This window comes from Barbus barbus (assembly GCF_936440315.1).
Source record: "Barbus barbus genome assembly, chromosome: 35".
Taxonomy (NCBI): Eukaryota; Metazoa; Chordata; class Actinopteri; order Cypriniformes; family Cyprinidae; genus Barbus; species Barbus barbus.
In genome coordinates, this window is record NC_136763.1 from 28,094,216 (window position 1) to 28,110,549 (window position 16,334).

At 39.5% G+C, this 16,334-nt stretch overlaps 1 protein-coding gene and 1 pseudogene across 2 annotated transcripts in view; one reads left to right on the forward strand and one right to left on the reverse strand.

Annotated features, from left to right (window-relative positions):
* The window catches only part of LOC306855295 (kinetochore protein Nuf2-like), a 47,308-nt gene that overhangs the window by 14,285 nt on the left and 16,689 nt on the right, over positions 1–16,334 (forward strand). Inside the window, exons 6-14 of the mRNA XM_079393873.1 lie at positions 10,874–11,001; positions 11,104–11,178; positions 11,263–11,339; positions 11,430–11,491; positions 11,759–11,856; positions 12,080–12,153; positions 12,240–12,333; positions 12,536–12,598; positions 13,851–13,988. Of these exons, the coding sequence (XP_079249999.1) occupies positions 10,874–11,001; positions 11,104–11,178; positions 11,263–11,339; positions 11,430–11,491; positions 11,759–11,856; positions 12,080–12,153; positions 12,240–12,333; positions 12,536–12,598; positions 13,851–13,988 (809 nt within the window). The remainder of the gene's footprint in view (positions 1–10,873; positions 11,002–11,103; positions 11,179–11,262; positions 11,340–11,429; positions 11,492–11,758; positions 11,857–12,079; positions 12,154–12,239; positions 12,334–12,535; positions 12,599–13,850; positions 13,989–16,334) is intronic.
* LOC306854744 (ras-related protein Rab-43-like) lies at positions 3,531–9,477 on the reverse strand (annotated as a pseudogene). Its single transcript has 3 exons — positions 9,308–9,477; positions 4,027–4,210; positions 3,531–3,673 (listed from the first exon to the last, which is right to left on the reverse strand). The product of its transcript is annotated as a ras-related protein Rab-43-like (transcript).

The following is a 16,334-nucleotide window of genomic DNA, read 5'->3' on the forward strand; positions in this document are numbered from 1 at the left end:
ATAATGTAAAATGACAAGATTAAACACTCAGTTTTTAGTTAAAGGCATTTCATTATTGTGGATTATTGTGATGTTTTTATCAGCTGTTTGGACTCTCATTCTGACGGCACCCATTCACTGCAGAGCATCCATTGCTGAGACACTGATGCAGAGACACATTTCTACAAACCCGATGAAGAAACAAACTCATCCTGATCTTGGATGACCTGAGGGTGGCGACATTTTCAGCAAATCTTAATTTTTGGGTGAACTATGCCTGTAATGGTTACAATATATTTTGTGGACGGCAATGTTTAGGGCTCAAACACTGAAACAGTGTAGATACCTATTAGTTTTCTTGCTTAAAGTTGATTGGCCACTAGAGTCATATAGCAAAAAGAGTGTCTTATGTTCTGGCTTATAACTTTTGAACTGAATGGCCTGCTCCTACTTTCACCTTTTTTCACCGGTGTAAAACTCATCATGACATCAAAACTATATAACCACTGCAAACATGACAAGTGAAGTAATTCATAAAGCACCAGTATGTCAGAAACAGCTATGCTGTGCCCATCGCTTTTCCAGTGTCACGCGTCATTTAACTCTCAAACATTAATGAAATCTGTTGTTAAATCTTCTTAATGTAATTAGGGACAACCTGATGACTGATATTTATGGTGCCAACCTCTACAACCGTTACCTCGAGGATCGGGTGGCCAGGAAGACCACCAAAGCGGTGGCAAACATGGTGACCGGAGCAGGGACGCCTGCCAGCGTCCCTCAGGAGGTGGACATGGACAGCGGCTGGGAAAGTGAGCTCGCATCGCCCTCAGCCACCTCCTGCAAGTCCATCCTGGTGTGCACCGGCGTCTACAACCCACACATGGAGCTACCTAAAGATGCCAGCCAGTGCATCAAAGAGACCGTCTTCCACGGCCACCGCGACTTCCGCTTCGACCCTGCCCTGGTGGAGCCGGAGAAGATCGTGGAGGACGTGGACGCTGCTGTTGAGCTCATCTTTGAGATGGAGAAGTTCGGGACAGCCGTTTAGAGGTTACTGATTCAGTATGATTCCACCTTCCCATTTTAGTATGTATTTTATGGAGAAAACCTCTACAAATAAGCACAATGCACAAGTGAGAACACATCGTTAAAGATCTCGTGGCATTTTAGCTTTACTGGATAGCATGATTTCATTTTAACTGTAAAGTGTTCGTGGTCAGTATTTATTTTCATAAGCTCTGACTGAACAGATTTGCATAGAGAGGGCGTTCAGGCCACTGAGTCATGAAAACACAGTGTTCCTGCTGTAGACTGATGTGCCATGAAGAAAACAAGGGCAAAGCTGTGGCAGAAGCACAATAAGGATTGAATCTGTGACCTTCTGGAAGCAGTTTTCAGCCCCGACAGCTACTCTTCTGCATCCCTGGATTGTAAGGGCTATCATTCTGCCTGAACATCTTTTTTTTAATAGACTGTCATAGACCATTAGTATTTCTATTATTTTTCACAGATAGCTCAACAATGTTAAAATACAAATAAACTTGAATTGAATTAAAATCTTAATACAGTAACTTACTGTTTTGACATTTTATCAGTACAGGTCCCATAAATATGTTCCACCATTTTTATAGAGTTATATGTGTAATATTTCATATTAATTCAACATGTTCTGTATTGTTACCTTCGTTGTGCCAGATTTACATAGGTATTGTTATGCCTACATTCTTTTTTTAAAGGTTATTTATGTTCGATTCAGTTACTGTTACACTGTAACATTATGGTGAGATTTGCACGGAGACAAAACAACCTTGTAGACAATAAAAGCCATTGACTTGGACTTTTGTTTTTGTCTTTTACCAGTAAATGATCTGCTCCACGCTTTGCACCTCCAGTATATAGTTCTGGTAGTTGCCAGTTTTTTCACTCGTAACTATAGAGTAAATAAACTTTAACCTCCTCTAATGTATACTCTGTACATATACCTGGTTTTGAGTATTCTACACGTGACCAATTAGTACATTCATATTTGTTGAATGAATTAGGCATTTCAAAAGGGCAGGTTATGCTGTGATGGTTTTATTGATAAAATAATGTATCACCAAATACAGATTGATCATGTTTCTCAACTTTTAACTGATTGACCAAAAAAACAACAAAATGCATAGTAATAACACAGTGACATTAAAAACAAACTACAAGTTTTCTGAAGAATCCTCTTGCAATATGATTTACCTTCAAGTACATCTGACTTTTCACATACTGTCGTCTTTCACTCATGTACTTCAATTCTGTATAACCAAAGAAATTAATTTTCCAAACTACACATTTGTGAAACTAAACACTTGACATTCTTAAAGGCTGCCATCGTACCATATACTACATTTGATCTTGATTTGAAAGACCAACATGTTTTTCTTGATTTAAAAGTCTTGTGTGTCAATCAGCGATATATAAAAAAGTACCAAACTGACCTTAAGAAGATATTGCAGACAAATACGCTGTTGCATGTAAAACGGCTCTGGTTATTCATGTTTACTTGAGATGAAACAGCAGTTGATGTTACTTCCTCCTAATTCATCAGTGCAATGTTGTCACAAATTAAGCACGGCACAAAATGTTCAGAAAAATGCTTTTTTGCAAGTTTAAAATGCTCTTATTGTAATTAAACGAGGCTTTGTGGTATATATAAATGAATGCAAAGTATGAAATATCAGTGCCCATGTGACATCTACAATAACATTTCAGTTCAAAAGGGTTCCAAGAACAGTCTTCATTTTTTAAAATGGTCCAGTTTATAAAAAAAAAACACATACATTTAGACAAAATAGTACACAATTAGAGTGTAAAGTAACCCATCTTGGCAGCCGTTAGGAGAGTACAGTAAACACAGCATTCAAACCAGTTTACCCAGTTTACTGCAGATGGCCACTCATTTACAAGTAATGTTGCTACCTCGATTTGAAAATGCATTCTGAAAAATGTTGCATTTTTTTAATTATTTCTTTAAATCTTAAAAAACATTGGCAAAATGTCTTGGGATCATGGCTGCTGATACCATGCTGGGAATTCAGGTCAGTAAAATCAGTGGAGAATGAGAGATTTCTGGTCAAAACGGATGAAAGGGAAAGTCACAAACCCTATAACCTCGACAGAAATTCCCTTCCGTGGAATAGAAGAGATTTGTCTATCTGTGTTCCGGTACAAATGTCCATTTCAACCTTTTCACTCCATCACTGCGACCTCTGCTCTTAAAATCATGAGTAGCTATAAAAAAAGTAGAAATATTGATGACAATGACTTCAGCATTGAGCCACTGTTACATAACTATCAGGAAGATTAAACCAGAACCTCAGTCTGGCTACACAACACATTTACCACAACTGGAATGAGAAATAACTGGGTGTCGATCACACAGATGATAAAATAGGTCTATCCCTCACAGCCTCGTTTTCATTTGCATCCATTAAATATGGTATCTATGCTGGACAAGATCTACAGGCATCTAAAGCATACAGTACGAAACCTCTGCTGACATATACAAGTGAACCCTAGCAGCCGGTCTGACAAGCGGCAGGAGATCTGGAGTCCTTGGCTGAAGTCTCGATGGCGCTAACACAATCCAGCTGGAGAGCCATGCTCTGTGCATCCTCAAACAGCACTTCACGCAAGTCCGTCAGGTCTGATTTATTACCTGGGATGCAAAGTGAAGCATTCAACAGTGCTTTAATCAGGAGATGTTCCTGAAACACTTTATTTAAAATAATGGTTTATACAAAAATGGCATTTTGCTGAAAATCTTCTCACGCTCAGGCCATCGGAGTTTGTTTCTTCATCAGATTTGGAGAAATGCAGCATTGCATCGCTGTCTCTGCAGTGAATGGGTGAGGAAGAAACAAACTCATCCACATTTTGGATGGACTGAGGGTGAGAACATTTTCAGCAAATTTCAATTTTTAGGGTGATCTATTTCGTTAAAGCAATTATAATTCATAACGGAAAAAAACAACAATGTCAGAGACACTGATTCTTCAGCTTTGCACTCACCAATTAAAAGCGGGACGATGTTGGATCCGCCGTACTTCTTCATGTCCTCCATCCACTTGGGCACAGACATGAAGGAGGCTCTGTTTGAGATGTTGTAAGTGATGACGGCTCCGTTGGCGCTGCGGTAATACCTCTGTGTGATCGTACGAAACCGCTCCTGTCCAGCTGTGTCCCAAATCTGTAACTACACCACAACATACTTTAGATTTATTGCAGTTTTTATTGTATTGCACTACTATCACACTTATATACAGTGGTGTGAAAAAGTGTTGGCCCCCTTCTTTATTTTTGATTTTTGTTGCATGTTTGTCACACTTTAATGTTTCAGATCATCAAACAAATTTAAATATTAATCAAAGATAACACAAGTAAACACAACATGCGGTTTTTGAATTAAGTTTTTTATTATGAAGGGAAAACAAAATCCAAAGCCACATGGCCCTGTGTGAAAAAGTGCTTGCCCCCTAAACCTAATAGCTGGTTGGGCCACCCTTAGCAGCAACAACTGCAATCAAGCGTTTGAGATAACTTGCAATGAGTCTGTTACAGCGCTGTGGAGGAATGGTCCACTCATCTTGGCAGAATTGTTGTAATTCAGACACATTGGAGGGTTTTCGAGCATGAACCGCCTTTTGGAGGTCATGCCACAGCATCTCAATAGGATTCAGGTCAGGACTTTGACTAGGCCACTCCAAAGTCTTCATTTTGTTCTTCTTCAGCCATTCAGAGGTGGATTTGCTGGTGTGTTTTGGATCATTGTCCTGCTGCAGAACCCAAGTTCTCTTCAGCTTGAGGACACCAACAGATGGCCGGACATTGTCCTTCAGGATTGTTTGGTAGACAGCTGAATTCATGGTTCATTTATCACAGCAAGTCTTCCAGGTCCTGAAGCAGCAAAACAGCCCCAGACCATCACACTACCACCACCATATTTTACTGTTGCTATGATGTTCTTTTTCTGAAATGCTGTGTTACTTTTACGCCAGATGTAATGGGACACACAACTTCCAAAAAGTTCAACTTTTGTCTCGTCAGTCCACAGAGTATTTTCCCAAAAGTCTTGGGGATCATCAAGATGTTTTCTGGCTAAACTGAGACGTGTCTTTATGTTCTTTTTGCTCAGCAGCGGTTTTCGTCTTGGAGCTCTGCCATGCAGGCCATTTTTGCCCCGAGTCTTTCTTATGGTGGAGTCATGAACATTGATCTTAACTGAGGCAAGTGAGGCCTGCAGTTCTTTAGATGTTGTTGTGGGGTCTTTTGTGACCTCTTGGATGAGTCGTCGCTGCACTCTTGGGGTAATTTTGGTCGGCTGGCCACTCCTGGGAAGGTTCACCACTGTTCCATGTTTTCTCCATTTGTGGATAATGGCTCTCACTGTGGTTCGCTGGAGTCCCAAAGCTTTAGAAATGGCTTTATAACCTTTTCCAGACTGATAGATCGCAATTACTTTCTCATTTGTTCCTGAATTTCTTTGGATCTCAACATGATGTGTAGCTTTTGAGGATCTTTTGGTCTACTTCACTTTGTCAGGCAGGTCCTATTTAAGTGATTTCTTGATTGTGAACAGATGTGGCAGTAATCAGGCCTGGGTGTGGCTAGAGAAACTGAACTCAGGTGTGATAAACCACAGTTATGTTTTAACGGGGGGCAAACACTTTTTCACACAGGGCCATGTGGGTTTGGATTTTGTTTTCCCTTCATAAAAAAACCCTTCATTTAAAAATTGCATGTTGTGTTTACTTGTGTTATCTTTGATTTAATATTTCAATTAGTTTGATGATCTGAAACATTAAAGTGTGACAAACATGCAATAAAATAAAAAATCAGGAAGGAAGGGGGCCAACACTTTTTCACAGCACTGTATATATATTGCACCCACTCTATATTAGGTGTCTTTAACGATGATGTACTTGTGTTGAAGTTTGATATAATGCACTTATCCTGTACATACATGACGTCACGTTTACTGTCTAAACCCCACTGATTGACTAATTAAATCTCAGTCAGCACAACACAGAATTAGTCATGTCCAACAGAGAATATACTTGCTGTTGTTTATTGTAAATGGAAAGCAAATTTATATGACTTTAAGTTGTTTATGTGCTAATCTTTAAAAGCATGAGTTGTCTCTGCTTAGAAAGTCTATTTAGCTGCTGTTTTAGCTTGTTTCCACGCTTGAATTGTCCCTGACCTAAATTAATATTAAAAAAATTACATGTTTGTATATAGTTCATATAATTTATACATACTTTCAAATGTCTTGTATTCTACAGAAGGAAGGTTTGGAACAACATGAGGATGAACTTTAATTTTCATTTTTGGGTGAACTTTAAGGCATTTTCACACTAAATGTGAAAGGAAATGTTAAATAAACATTTCTGAATGAAAAGTAAATTCACATTCACCAGGTCTTTTTTTTCAGAAATGGAGAAGGATGAGTAACAATATCAATACAATAAACAAAGCAAAATTGCTTCTATTGAAAATCTTGTTTGCACCAGTATCATAGTCATATTTAGGATCAACAGAACAACTTATCTTACTTGATTAATGACCTAGAAATACTGCAGAATCTTAAATAGTTATTCCTCCTTTTGCATTTTTCTTTTTTTACCCCAAGTGAAAACTGTATTTCTAGGTTTAAGTAGGGCTACACTGACTGCGGTCTCAGAGATTTGAGACACTGGTCATGGTTCTCCTGCTCTCTGCCACTGTCACACACTAGCTGTTTCTCTGGTTATAGTATTCATGTGTCCATCACAGTCTTTAAACAGCTTCATATGTGCATTACACAAAGAGCCCTGCAGAAACTAGGCAAATCATCTAGTCATGGTAAAACACAACAGTGAACACAATCTCAACACGGACAATACAAAGTGCTGTTGTGGTACAAACACCACCACAACAACAAACAACACCAGAAAATACTGATGAGTTCTGAGTAAAGCACAAACAAAAGCCCAGGCTCCAGTCCAGCAGAACCTAGGATCTGTTTCAGTTTATTCTTCTGAATATAAATAAAGCCTTTGTTTACAGCTGAACAATCACCTTTATACCTATATACCGCCCAACTTTAAGCCTTAAAACCAACAACAAACTTCACTTTTCACTTTTATTAGTGCATGTCATGACCTCCTAAAACCATCAAAGTCAAGACAGCTTTTATTATTATCTGTATAACCGCGTGATGTGTTAATAATAATAAGAAGATTAGCAGGACAGCCTGTGTAAATGTGCGTCCAGTAATGAGTGAGTGCTGACCTTCAGTCTCTTGCCGTGTCTCTGAAGGATCTTCAGTCTCTTGCCGTGTCTCTGCAGGATCTTCAGTCTTGTATCTGCAGAGTCTTCAGTCTTGTATCTGCAGGGTCTTCAGTCTCTTGCCGTGTATCTGCAGGGTCTTCAGTCTCTTGCCGTGTCTCTGCAGGGTCTTCAGTCTCTTGCCGTGTATCTGCAGGATCTTCTGTCTCTTGCCGTGTATCTGCAGGATCTTCTGTCTCTTGCCGTGTATCTGCAGGATCTTCAGTCTCTTGCCGTGTATCTGCAGGGTCTTCAGTCTCTTGCCGTGTCTCTGCAGGATCTTCAGTCTCTTGCCGTGTCTCTGCAGGGTCTTCAGTCTCTTGCCGTGTCTCTGCTGGGTCTTCAGTCTCTTGCCGTGTATCTGCAGGATCTTCTGTCTCTTGCCGTGTATCTGCAGGGTCTTCAGTCTTGTATCTGCAGGGTCTTCAGTCTTGTATCTGCAGGGTCTTCAGTCTCTTGCCGTGTATCTGCTGGGTCTTCAGTCTCTTGCCGTGTCTCTGCAGGGTCTTCAGTCTCTTGCCGTGTATCTGCAGGATCTTCAGTCTCTTGCCGTGTATCTGCAGGGTCTTCAGTCTCTTGCCGTGTATCTGCAGGATCTTCAGTCTCTTGCCGTGTATCTGCAGGGTCTTCAGTCTTGTATCTGCAGGGTCTTCAGTCTCTTGCCGTGTATCTGCAGGGTCTTCAGTCTCTTGCCGTGTATCTGCAGGGTCTTCAGTCTCTTGCCGTGTATCTGCAGGGTCTTCAGTCTCTTGCCGTGTCTCTGCAGGGTCTTCAGTCTCTTGCCGTGTATCTGCAGGGTCTTCAGTCTTGTATCTGCAGGGTCTTCAGTCTTGTATCTGCAGGGTCTTCAGTCTCTTGCCGTGTATCTGCTGGGTCTTCAGTCTCTTGCCGTGTCTCTGCAGGATCTTCAGTCTCTTGCCGTGTATCTGCAGGGTCTTCAGTCTCTTGCCGTGTATCTGCAGGGTCTTCAGTCTCTTGCCGTGTATCTGCAGGGTCTTCAGTCTTGTATCTGCAGGGTCTTCAGTCTCTTGCCGTGTATCTGCAGGGTCTTCAGTCTCTTGCCGTGTATCTGCAGGGTCTTCAGTCTCTTGCCGTGTATCTGCAGGGTCTTCAGTCTTGTATCTGCAGGGTCTTCAGTCTCTTGCCGTGTATCTGCTGGGTCTTCAGTCTCTTGCCGTGTCTCTGCAGGGTCTTCAGTCTCTTGCCGTGTATCTGCAGGGTCTTCAGTCTTGTATCTGCAGGGTCTTCAGTCTTGTATCTGCAGGGTCTTCAGTCTCTTGCCGTGTATCTGCAGGGTCTTCAGTCTCTTGCCGTGTCTCTGCAGGGTCTTCAGTCTTGTATCTGCAGGGTCTTCAGTCTCTTGCCGTGTATCTGCAGGGTCTTCAGTCTCTTGCCGTGCATCTGCTGGGTCTTCAGTCTCTTGCCGTGTATCTGCAGGGTCTTCAGTCTTGTATCTGCAGGGTCTTCAGTCTCTTGCCGTGTATCTGCAGGGTCTTCAGTCTTGTATCTGCAGGGTCTTCAGTCTCTTGCCGTGTATCTGCAGGGTCTTCAGTCTCTTGCCGTGTATCTGCAGGGTCTTCAGTCTTGTATCTGCAGGGTCTTCAGTCTCTTGCCGTGTATCTGCAGGGTCTTCAGTCTCTTGCCGTGTATCTGCAGGGTCTTCAGTCTTGTATCTGCAGGGTCTTCAGTCTCTTGCCATGTATCTGCAGGATCTTCAGTCTCTTGCCGTGTATCTGCTGGGTCTTCAGTCTCTTGCCGTGTATCTGCAGGGTCTTCAGTCTTGTATCTGCAGGGTCTTCAGTCTCTTGCCGTGTATCTGCTGGGTCTTCAGTCTCTTGCCGTGTATCTGCAGGGTCTTCAGTCTTGTATCTGCAGGGTCTTCAGTCTTGTATCTGCAGGGTCTTCAGTCTCTTGCCGTGTATCTGCAGGGTCTTCAGTCTCTTGCCGTGTCTCTGCAGGGTCTTCAGTCTTGTATCTGCTGGGTCTTCAGTCTCTTGCCGTGTCTCTGCAGGGTCTTCATGCTGAAATCCACACCGATGGTGTTTGTTTGTTTCTCGGTGAACATCCCGCTCTTGAAGTCTTACCGACACCGACATCTCCGACCAGAACGATCTTAAAGACCAGATCATAGCAGTCCTCGGAGTCCAGCAACATCTCTCTCCTACAGCAAATAATCAAACATTTAAACACCCTCCGACACACTACAACACTCACATGATAACACACGTGACGCTGTGGACGGAATGACGTCAGGGTGCAGTCAACCAATCACAGACAGTGTTTTTGAGCAGGTCACCATGCGACAAACATTTCCAAACTGTCCAAACATCCGGTGATCTCTGAACAAACCTGTACTTACTATACTGTTCTACATGATATATACATATCACATGTACTTACTATTATAATCATAATGGATTATGAACAATTATATGCAAGTAACCCTACAGCATATAATACATACATGTAGCTAATAATATTACCTGCTCGTAACACTTTATTTTAAGTAATTAAGTGCTTAGTTGTACTTACATGAAATATATGTACTGATCATGTAAGTAATGGAGCAGCTGTAATTATAGTTAGTAATTATGTAGATGCAGTAGACAGCTACTGTAACACACACACATATATATATATATATATATATATACACCAGACCGAGTCTGTGACACAGATACTAGTGTGCTTGAATACAGTCTCGATACACTTTAATTTAAGTAGCTTATGTCTGCAATAACTTTTTGATCACTTTGGAATTATTTGTATTTCTGCATTGATTTGGCTGCTCATAAAATGTAATTATTTGTATTTCTGCATTGATTAGGCTGCTCATAAAATTTAATTATTTGTATTTCTGCTCATAAAATGTGTATAAAACAGTCAGTGAATATTAAATTATCTCCATATACACTTGACTCGATTTTATTCCAAGTATTTAACATTGCATTTTAAACCCCAAACAGCTCGGTGGTGACGCGAACATCGTATTTAATTTCATAATTATATTAATATTTCTGTTATTGTCTCTTTAGAGGAGAACAAACCCTCATCTTTCAATAATCTTATAGGCTACTAACCATATGTGCATCTTTTAATGACACTTTAATTCATTATATTTACTAAGGATGACTATATAATTTATCCCAGTAATAATTATAATGTTTAATTAATAATTTAATGAATCTGTCCAGTAGAGGGAGCCACACGCGTTGCTTTTCCGACGATTCGTGACGTAGGGAACGTAGGGCGGAAGTGACGACAGAGGCGCGTAAAGTTTGAATTTGCTTCAGTTGACGGCGAGGGTCTCTGGCGTGATCTTGGTTAGTAAGTTATAATAGTTTGGTTTTATTTCAGTAATGTCGGAGAAACAGTGTGAAAAACATGGTAATATAATTCTGAATGCGCTGGAGCTTTATAATGTTGTTCGTTATGAGTAATGTGTGTGAGGATAGAGTTATTAATAGAGTTTATTCTGCAGCAGATATGAGTTATTAATAGAGTTTATTCTGCAGCAGATATAGAGTTATTAATAGAGTTTATTCTGCAGCAGATATGTCTGAAAACACGTTCCCGGTGTATAAAGTGGATGCTATCGTGCAGTTCTACAGAACAGAGGTGTTGACTGGACAAGAGGCGAAACACTTCACCAAGAATGATATTACTCCGAGCCCGAAGGTGACTATACTCCTGGAGTAACGATACTCAGCCGAGGAAACAAGCATTATCCGCTGAGTTAGTAACAGTGCCAGAGATTAAAATAACGCATTTCATTTGCAGCCAGAATCCATTCAAAGAGTCTACATGAGGGTTCTGCAGCTTCTGTTTCGTTTCAGACCCGAGTGTCATTACACGGTGAGTGTGGCTTGTTTTCATCAGATCAGATCAGATCAGAGATGAAGAATGAATCATAACTCTATTCACCCATATTTCCCACAGGTGCCGCTATCTGAGAACATCCAGCACCCCTCACTGTTTGAGTGGGTCACGCCGATCATGAGTCTGCGCATGCGCATGTACAGAACACATCCTCTGATCTAATATACTGTTACTGGAGTATGATTAGTATTCAGTGCTGACTTTCTCCACATTTACATCTGTTTTAGGGGCGAGTTCTTGCCGCTTTGTCATGTATTTGATTTTAGCCTGAACGACTTGCTCAACCCCAGTAAGTATATAACCCCTTTATATATATATATATCCCACCATATATATATTTATTACCTATTTTTTTTTGTTTAACACAAATTACAAAACATAATGTGTCTTATTACGCACTCTAGTTCACCCAAAAATATTCACGTCGATCACATTCAAGCCAACATAAAACAGTGATTGTAATCATTTAGTTTACATTATTTCAGTTTATTAAATTTGTTCAAGTTAATGTTTGTTAAAGTGATGCAGAGCTGAATTATTGAGACCTTTCTGACAGAGAGCAAGCGAACAATCGTTATCCTGAGTGCGATCCAAAATTTCCTGCACTTCAGAAAGCAGAGGATGGAAATTACTACTGACCACCAGCAAAGCTTTGTAAGTTAATATTTCAGTTTTTAGTATTCATCTGATGCGCATGATTTAGTCCGCTCAAAACATCTGATATGCAGATTTCATCTTTCCTTTGTGAACCTGTTCTTTCTTGGCTGTAGGTTATTGAACCTGTAAGTTTTTACATTGCAAATATGGTGCGGTGACAATTTACATTAATTCAAGGCCATAACTTTGTTTATTTTTGCTGACTTGTTTTGTTAAACAGCGGTCTGATATGGACAGACTCCAGGCGTATACGAGAGAAATAAAGGAAGCTGAGAAAAAGATTGAGAAATTGGCGTGAGCATTTTCTCTTCTTCTTTAAATATGTCTGTTTTATTAAAGCTGATGCTTAATTATGAGCGAGACAAACCTTTCCTTGACAGTACCATACCTCCAGAGCAGCAAGCAGAGGCTAAAGAGCTGGCAGGCGTTCTGGCAGAGCTGAATACTAACATGCAGCATGAGTATCAGGATTTGGTGAGTGGTCCGTGATTAAGTGCTCCAGTATACACATACTGTTTGGTTGCTTAAATGACCTCTGGATCTTAGCGTTTTCACCAGGTTCACTACTGACATGATGCATTAAAGCCGTCACATGGCCCAGTGCTTCTCACGGCTTGTCTTGCATGCTTACCCTCCTTGTCATCTTCGTGTTTGACTCTGCATCTTCTCTCTTTAGAATGCAATGAATGAAAAGGCAGCACAGTGCAAGACTGAACTTGCTGAGATGTCTCAGAAACTGGTATGTATCAGACCATAAATTTAGATTGATCAGATTTTATTCACAGCTTTTGCATGAGGATTAATGAGGTGATGTAGTGGATCGTTTCTTCTGTCGTGAGGCACATCTGAGTGAGACCGCTTACAGAGAGAGAAAAGCATGCTACATAGACTTTTTCAGATCAACCTAAATTGTTTTATGTGGTAAATCTAAATTAACTTGTTTCATGCAAATAAGTACAGTTAATTAATTTGACTAAATAATAAATTACATAAACTGAAGTGTTTTTCATGGGTTAGATTAAGTAGAAGTTTCTTGATTTAACGGTAATTAGTTTTTTATTGTGCCACCCTTGGAGTTTAACTGTACCCTTCTGGTCACCCCATAAAAAGAGCTGGAGGCGTCACTGCTCTGAATTCATTTTCAGTGCATTTAAAAAAAAAAAGACACGTTTGTTTTTTCCAGTTTTTCATTGTAGCTTCAAAATTCATGGGGTTTAATAACCATGACCATTTTAAACCATGGGAAATGTAATCGTGACATCCCTATTGTCTACAAGCACTGTTTTCCCTCACAGATCAATCCATCTGTTCCTGTTCATAAGTTCTTGTGAACTTCTGTTCATTTGGCACAATTCTAAAACACTGAACCTGATCATATCAATATTATGCATTTAGCTTGAAATCATGCAGACTTCCTTTACAGCCCTCAAATACTGTGCATAATGGCAAATATTGCTGAAAAAATTGTATTTAACACAGAAATATTAAAGATGTTGTAAGCTGAGACGTTGATGGGTGTAACTTGCCTTTCCAGACCAGAGTGCAGATTTTGACACACTCATCTTTAAAGGGATGAAAACTCTCATTTAATCACCTTTGTTTTTCCAATCATGAAACTTTCATTCATCAAATAAGACATTTTTAATGTTTTTGTCCGTCCTTTGAAACTCCATGCCACCAGACCTTTAATCAAAAAGTAGGAAGACACCGTAAATCTGATATAATCCAGTGTTCTCCGACGCTGTTCATGTGGAGCTGCTGTCCTGCAGATTTCAGCTCTAACCCGAATCAAGCACACCTGAACCGCACCTTGTTGAGGGTTTATTAATAATTACAGGCAGGGATGAAACTGAAGCGTGCAGGATGAGCTTCTGGATGAACATTTTTAGAGTATTTTGTTGAATGCACATCCAAAAACTATCATATTATTTGTTGTTTATTGATTTTCCTTGTTTGTGTTTGAAACAGTGATTTTTTTAATTCCCCTACAGACTCAAAGGAAAGTGGATGTGGCCACGCTGAAGGATGAGATAGTCAAGCTCAAGTCTCAAATTGTGGAGTCACCTGAAGAACTAAAAAATGAGATGGAAAGGATGAAAGAGAATGTGAAGAACTTTAGGATGTCAAAAGTATGTATAATTATGCTCTTTAGGTAATGTGAAACTTGTTTACAAGCGAGAGTTTTTTTATTTGTCAACAAATCTTTGTCAGCGGTTTCATACGGTCAAGCAAAACCTGTAAAAGTCATGTAGTTTTAAAACCAAAGTTTCTGGACCTGGACAAGTTTTGAAGTCATAGAAATTTTTCATAAATCTCTGTATAATAGAATTGTTTTAATCAGGTCCTGAATACGGGTGTGCGATATTGACAACAAATAATCTCTCTATTTTCTGGGATTGTATTGATGACCGTAATTAGGTGATATTTTGCTGATGTGTTATTGTGCCGGTATCTCAAGGACTGCCGTGGACAGCTGACTCCTAAAGTTTCTGATATTCTTTATATTCTGTGTGCTGGTCGGTTCACACTGATAGAAATTCATCTTTTACAATAAGTTTAAACTGATTTTTACATTTTATGGCCACTTTCTCTTTTTTTACCTTCATAAAGCAGTTTTTTCTAAAAGTGCCCATTATCTTTTGAATCAAATTCTTACATTTAGTCAGTGAATTAGAATAATAAGACATTTGGGCTGTTACCAAGCAAATTAAATCCGTATCAATAAAATGAATCTTTGCAATGCAGAGGAAACACAGAAGCTGCATCTGAAGAGGTGTTTAATGCAGAACATGAATGCATTCAACCTGCAGTTACACATGCAGAAATACTGTTTTGATATATTAAACATAAAACGTTGAATAATGATATTTGAAATTATTTAAATAATAAAAGATCCTTTAAATGTGAAAGTAAATCCGCCAGTAGGTGGCAGCAAGTCACTGTTAATAAAGGAGTCATTACGATTGAACCGAATCATTTAAACGGTTGATTCATTCAGGAACTAAACCCCATGTGGCTCAGAGACACAAACAGTGCTGCGGCTGTGTTTGGAATTGTTTGTTTTCGAAATAGAGCAAAAATAGTCAATATGATGTCTAAAACACAAGGCTCTTAGTTGACTTGTTTATTGAACTGTTGTAAAAAAATCAATATTTGTAATCATGGTAATCTTTTGGGGAAAAACGGCACTCTATATAATTTATAAATATATAATGTTTTCTGTCCCCATATCTGGAATTCTGTGATCATTCTAAATGTATTTGATTACACTGAATCACGGAGTGAAAGAACACACTAATATACATGCACTAGTGTAGACTTCACGTAATGGATGAGTGCACTCTGTAGGTGTGTTTTAAATGGTTTTTGCAAAATACACTGTCAAATCGTTAAAACAATTACGTTATTATCGCAGACGATATATATCACACACCCCTAGTCCTGAATTTCAGTGTGTGATTGCATATATCGCGTAGTTTGCATAGTTTACTCATTCTTGCAACTATCGAGTTAAAATTAGGGAAAATCCTGCATACATTTATTCAGTAGCTATAGCATTGTAGGTTAGATGAGTAAATAAATCCACACTGACTGTGAGATTAAATGAGTATTTGAAAACTGCGTGAGTGTTTCGGCTGTAGAGCATCTTCTCTTCCACTCTCTAGTGTCTTCACATCAGTGCATCTCGTCTGCCCTACAAGAGCCGCTGCGATACAAGACTTCACTCGCGTTTCTGGACAGTTGACAGAACTGTCTCTTGCCTAACGGGGTCATTGTTGCATCATTACAAAAATGTATAATTTGCACATCTTTTAAAATCTTTTTAAGCTCCAGAGGCGGTTTTCTGTGCGCTCAGTCACATCCAGAGCATGCATGTACACTGAACATGGTACTGCTTGTAGGTAAGTGGTTGCAAACCATTTATTTTAGCTACATTTAAATAAAAGTTGAAAGTTAGTCAGCTAAATGTGTTTACTTAAATGTAGCTGAAATAAATGGATTGCAAGCACTTACCTTGAAAGAAAGATTAGTAAATTCAAAGAATAATGTTTTCAGTGTCTAAAGCTGCTTTGCGGGTATCAGTTATTTTCCGCAGCTTGTTGCGCTTAAGCGTCCAGATACACACAAAATGCCATCCTAGTGAGTATCCTTGTGAACATGGTTGGTTTTGTTAAGTGAATGTAAACAGTTGAGAAAGAGAGCACATGAATATCAGTATTGGATCCGTGCATTCGGTCTTGTGACAGCAGCCTAATAAAGCTGTGCTATCTGTCGTTAATGTTAATCAGACAACAAAAGACAGAAAATCACTCACTGCTCTTGAATAATTTTGTGACTTGAATCTGTTTTTAATTTACAGTTGTGTCTGAATACTACTGTTAGACTGAAACAGTTTCCAAAACAAAATTCAGTTCCTGAGTTTAACTGATATTATTGGTTAAATGACAATATCCAGTGATGTGGTGATAGGTTAT